Genomic DNA, 4,894 nt, shown 5'->3' with positions numbered 1-4,894 from the left:
CGCAGCGGCCCTCCAAGGAAGCCGGCAGGCCCCTGTGCGCCTCAGGGATCCGACCTCCCACAGCCCCGGGGAGACCTTGCCTCTAAAGTTGCTGCCTTGGCAGCCTCTGCCGCAACCGCGCATCCTCAGAGGCAGCCGGGAGGAGCTAGAACCTTCCCCGCGTTTCTTTCAGCAGTCCTGAGTCAGAGGCGGGCTGGCCTGGCGCAGCCGTCCCGTCCCCCAGCTCATGGCCGGATACGCCAGAACCTTCTCCTGGGGTCAGCGCTGCGCCGGCTGCCCGGCTGAGTCAGCCCGGGCGGGCGGCTCTCAGACTGGTCCGGAAGGTGCGGAAAGGTTCGCGGTGGCGGGGGTTGGGGGAGGCTCAAAAGGATAAAAAACCCGTGGAAGCGGAGCTGAGCAGCTTGGAGCCGGGCTGGCTGCAGAGAAACCACAGGGAGAGCCTCACTGCTGAGCGCCCGTTGACGGCGCAGCTGCAGCAGCGTCCGTGGCCTCGCGCATCAGACAAGAAGCTTCAGCCATGCAGGCCCCGCGGGAGCTCGCGGTGGGCATCGACTTGGGCACCACCTACTCGTGCGTGGGCGTTTCAGCAGGGTCACGTGGAGATTCTGGCCAACGACCAGGGCAACCGCACCACGCCCAGCTACCTTCACCGACACCCAGCGGCTGGTCGGGGACGGGGCCAAGAGCCAGGTGGCCCTGAACCCGCACAACACCGTGTTCGACGCCAAGCGGCTGATCGGTCGCAAGTTCGCGGACACCACGGTGCAGTCCGACATGAAGCACTGGCCCTTCCGGGTAGTGAGCGAGGGCGGCAAGCCCAACGTGCGCGTGTCCTACCGCGGGGAGGACAAGACGGTCTACCCCGAGGAGATCTCGTCCATGGTGCTGAGCAAGATGAAGGAGACAGCCGAGGCCTATCTGGGCCAGCCTGTGAAGCACGCCGTGCTCACCGTGCCGGCCTACTTCAATGACTCGCAGTGCCAGGCCACCAAGGACACGGGGGCCATCGCAGGGCTCAGCGTGCTGCCTGCGGATCATCAATGAGCCCATGGCGGCCACCATCGCCTATGGGCTGGACCTGCGGGGCGCGGGAGAGCGTAATGTGCTCATTTTTGACCTGGGTGGGGGCACCTTCGACGTGTCAGTTCTCCCTTTGACCCTGGTGTATTTGAGGTGAAAGCCACTGCTGGAGATACCCACCTGGGTGGAGAAGACTTGGACAACCGGCTGGTGAACCACTTCATGGAAGAATTCCGGCGGAAGCATGGGAAGGACCTAAGTGGGAACAAGCGGGCCCTGCACAGGCTGCGCACGGCCTGTGAGCGAGTCAAGCGCACCCTGTCCTCCAGCACCCAGGCCACCCTGGAGATAGACTCCCTGTTCGAGGGCGTGGACTTCTACACGTCCATCACTCGTGCGGCGCTTTGAGGAACTGTGCTCAGACCTCTTCCTCAGTACCCTGGAGCCGGTGGAGAAGGCCCTGTGGGATGGCAAGCTGGACAAGGCCTAGATTCATGACATCCTCCTGGTAGGGGGCTCTACTCACATGCCCAAGGTGCAGAAGTTGCTGCAGGACTTCTTCAGTGGCAAAGAGCTCAACAAGAGCATTAACCCTGATGAGGCTGTGGCCTATGGGGCTGCTGTGCAGGCGGCCATGTTGATGGGGGACAAGTGTGAGAAAGTGCAGGATCTCCTGCTGCTGGATGTGGCTCCCCTGTCTCTGGGGCTGGAGACAGCAGGTCAGGTGATGACCACGTTGATCCAGAGGAACGCCACTGTCCCCACCATGCAGACCCAGACTTTCACCACCTACTCGGACAACCAGCCTGGCGTCTTCATCCAGGTGTATGAGGGTGAGAGGGCCATGAGCAAGGACAACAACCTGCTGGGGTGTTTTGAACTCAGTGGCATCCCTCCTGCCCCACGTGGAGTCCCCCAGATAGAGGTGACCTTTGACATTGATGCTAATGGCATCCTGAGCATGACAGCTACTGACAGGAGCACAGGTAAGGCTAACAAGATTACCATCACCAATGACAAGGGCCGGCTGAGCAAGGAGGAGGTGGAGAGGATGGTTCGTGAAACCGAGCAGTACAAGGCTGAGGATGAGGCCCAGAGGGACAGAGTAGCTGCCAAAAACTCGCTGGAGGTCCATGTCTTCCATGTGAAAGGTTCCTTGCAAGAGGAAAGCCTTAGGAACAAGATTCCCGAAGAGGACAGGTGCAATGTGCAAGACAAGTGTCAGGAAGTCCTTGCCTGGCTGGAACACAACCAGCTGGCAGAGAAGGAGGAGTATGAGCATCAGAAGAGGGAGCCGGAGCAAATCTGTTGCTGCATCTTCTCCAGGCTCTACGGTGGGCCTGGTGTCCCTGGGGGCAGCAGTTGTGGTGCTCAAGCCCGTCAGGGGGACCCCAGCACCAGCCCCATCATTGAGGAGGTTGATTGAAGGGTCCTTTGTGGTTAAGTCAGCTGTGACTGTCAGGGCTGTGGTATTGAAGGGGTGGCCTGCCCCTCCACACCTGTGGGTGTTTCTCGTTAGGTGGAACGGGAGACTTGAGAAAAGAAATAAGACACAGAGACGAAGTATAGAGAAAGAAAAGTGGGGCCCAGGGTACCGGCGCTCAGCTTACAGAGGACCTACGCTGGCACCAGTCTCTGAGTTCCCTTAGTATTTATTGATAATTATCTTTACCATCTTAAAGAAAAGGAAGTGGCAGGATAATAGGATCATTGTAGGTAGAAAATTAGCAGTAAGACATATGGATAAAGATCTCTGTGACATGAATAAGTTCAAAGGAAAATGCTGTGCCTTGATATACATATGCAAACATCTCCATAAACCTTTTAGCAGCATTGTTTTAGACTATCACATGGGGAGAAACCTTGAACAATACCTAGCTTTCCTAGGCAGAGGTCCCTGCGACCTTTGGCCGTGTACGTGTCCCTGGGTAGTTGAGATCAAGAGAATGGTGATGACTTTTTAACCAGCAAGCTGCCTTCAGGTACTTGTTTAACAAAGCACATCCTGCACAGCCCAAAATCCTTTAAACCTCAGGTCACCACAGCACATGTCTCTTGCAAGGACAAGGTTGGGGGTAGGGTCACAGATTAACAGCATCCAAATACAGAACAAAATGGAGTCTCTTATGTCTACTTCCTTCTATATAGACACAGTAACAGGCTGATCTCTCTTTCTTTTCCCCACAGGTATGGGCCTTCTAGACTGTATTCTATGATCCTACCCTTCAGAAATGAAGGGCTGGGGGGTCTTCTCCCCAAAGCTAGAACTTTCTTCCCAGGATGTTTCATAACTGAAGTCTTTTGACTTTCTGAGGGGAGGGAAGTTCATCTTCTTCTACTTCAAATAAAAAGTCATTAATTTATTAATGCTCATGTGGCACTTTTAACATTGCTTTCACCTGTATTTTGTGTATTTTGTTACTTGCATGTATGAATTTTGTTATGTAAAATATAGACCTAAATAAACTTTAAAAACTCCTTCTTGCTTTTCATTCTAACCAATCAAAGTACAAAAGTACACAAAGGCTTTCAGAAGCAGAAAATGTTGGGGTGGGTGCTGAAGAAGGAATGTGAATAATATTCCTGAGACCGTGTGCATGATTTCTGTAGTGGAAGGCATGATTTGGAAAAGAGTTTGAGGCCAACACATTGGAACAGTACTGAAGAGTTAGGGCTGATAAAGAGGAGAGGATTGAGACTTATAATGCAGGAAGAGAGGGAGAGATGTGGAATTGGAAAAGCAGAGAATGAGGAGAAACTTAAGTACTGGCAAGGTTTCCATATGTGATCCTATGATACAAATTCTGTATTTTTGTCATAGGAGCCTGGTTTAGTTTGTCAGTCTAGGTGTTTTAGTAACACTAACAAATAGTTTACATGCTTATTAGCTGTTTCTAATCATGTCACTTTATCCATTGTTCTTTTAGAGAAAAGACCTTGAGTCCTGGACTCTGGAGGATGGTATATGTCAGAGGAAGTAGGTCTGGTGGTATGATTAAAGTTACTACTGACTTCATGTCAGAGAAATAGTATGATCCCATCTGGTTTCTGCCTTTGGCATAATGAGGATGTTGGAACAAGACTATAGATTTTCAGCCCTGCCACTTTATATACTGTGCAAATTAAACTCTTCAGTTTCCCCTTCCCTGCAGTTGGGATGATGATGATAACAGTACCAACCTCCAGATTGTTGTGAGGGTTCAATTAATTAATACATGTAAGAGGCAAAGAAGAATGTCAGGCATGTAATATACTATCAACAAACATTAGCAATTACTGTTAATTGTTAATTGGATGTTAACTATGTACCAGGTACTTGACATACACAATCTAACTTAATCTTCACAGCAGCATTATGGAATACTGTCTTCTTTTTGAATATGAGGATTATGAGGTTCAAAGAGGTTAAACAATTTATTCAAAGACACAAAGCTATTAAATGGGGACGGGGAAGGGAAGGCTGGAATGAAGAACTCTGTCCTGTCTAATTCTAGAGCCAGAGCATGCCACCTTACAAATAGGCCATAACTCCACTTATTATCAGACCTTCCCCTAGATGTTTTGCAATTGGATATATTATGCCTTTGAAATACAGTTGGATGCTGAACCACGTGAGAAAAAGTGTGCATTTTATTGTATATTTGCAGAGACGGAGTCTTGCTCTGTCGTCTAAGCTGGAGTGCAGTGCCGCAATCTCGACTCACTACAACCTCTGCCTCCCGGGTTCAACCGATTCTTCTGCCTCAGCCTCCCGAGTAGCTGGGATTACAGGCGCCTGCCATCACACCCAGCTAATTTTTGTATTTTTATTAGAGATGGGCTTTCACCATGTTGGTCAGGCTGATCTCGAACTCCTGACCTCAGGTGATCCGCC

At 51.1% G+C, this 4,894-nt stretch overlaps 1 protein-coding gene across 1 annotated transcript; it reads left to right on the top strand.

Moving 5' to 3' along the window:
- The first annotated feature begins 2 nt into the window (after positions 1–2).
- On the top strand, positions 3–3,498 carry HSPA6 (heat shock 70kDa protein 6 (HSP70B')). Its single transcript, XM_011953005.1, is given in 7 exon segments — positions 3–579; positions 581–643; positions 645–1,026; positions 1,028–1,148; positions 1,151–1,419; positions 1,421–2,489; positions 3,208–3,498. Coding segments are annotated over 6 exon segments (1,923 nt in total). The 5' UTR covers positions 3–517; the 3' UTR covers positions 2,447–2,489; positions 3,208–3,498.
- Positions 3,499–4,894: the final 1,396 nt, after the last annotated feature.

This window comes from Colobus angolensis, unplaced genomic scaffold, assembly GCF_000951035.1.
Source record: "Colobus angolensis palliatus isolate OR3802 unplaced genomic scaffold, Cang.pa_1.0 Scaffold354, whole genome shotgun sequence".
In the NCBI taxonomy this organism is placed as follows: Eukaryota; Metazoa; Chordata; class Mammalia; order Primates; family Cercopithecidae; genus Colobus; species Colobus angolensis.
Note: the sequence above shows the minus strand (reverse complement) of the source record. Positions and strands in the feature narration are given on the sequence as shown.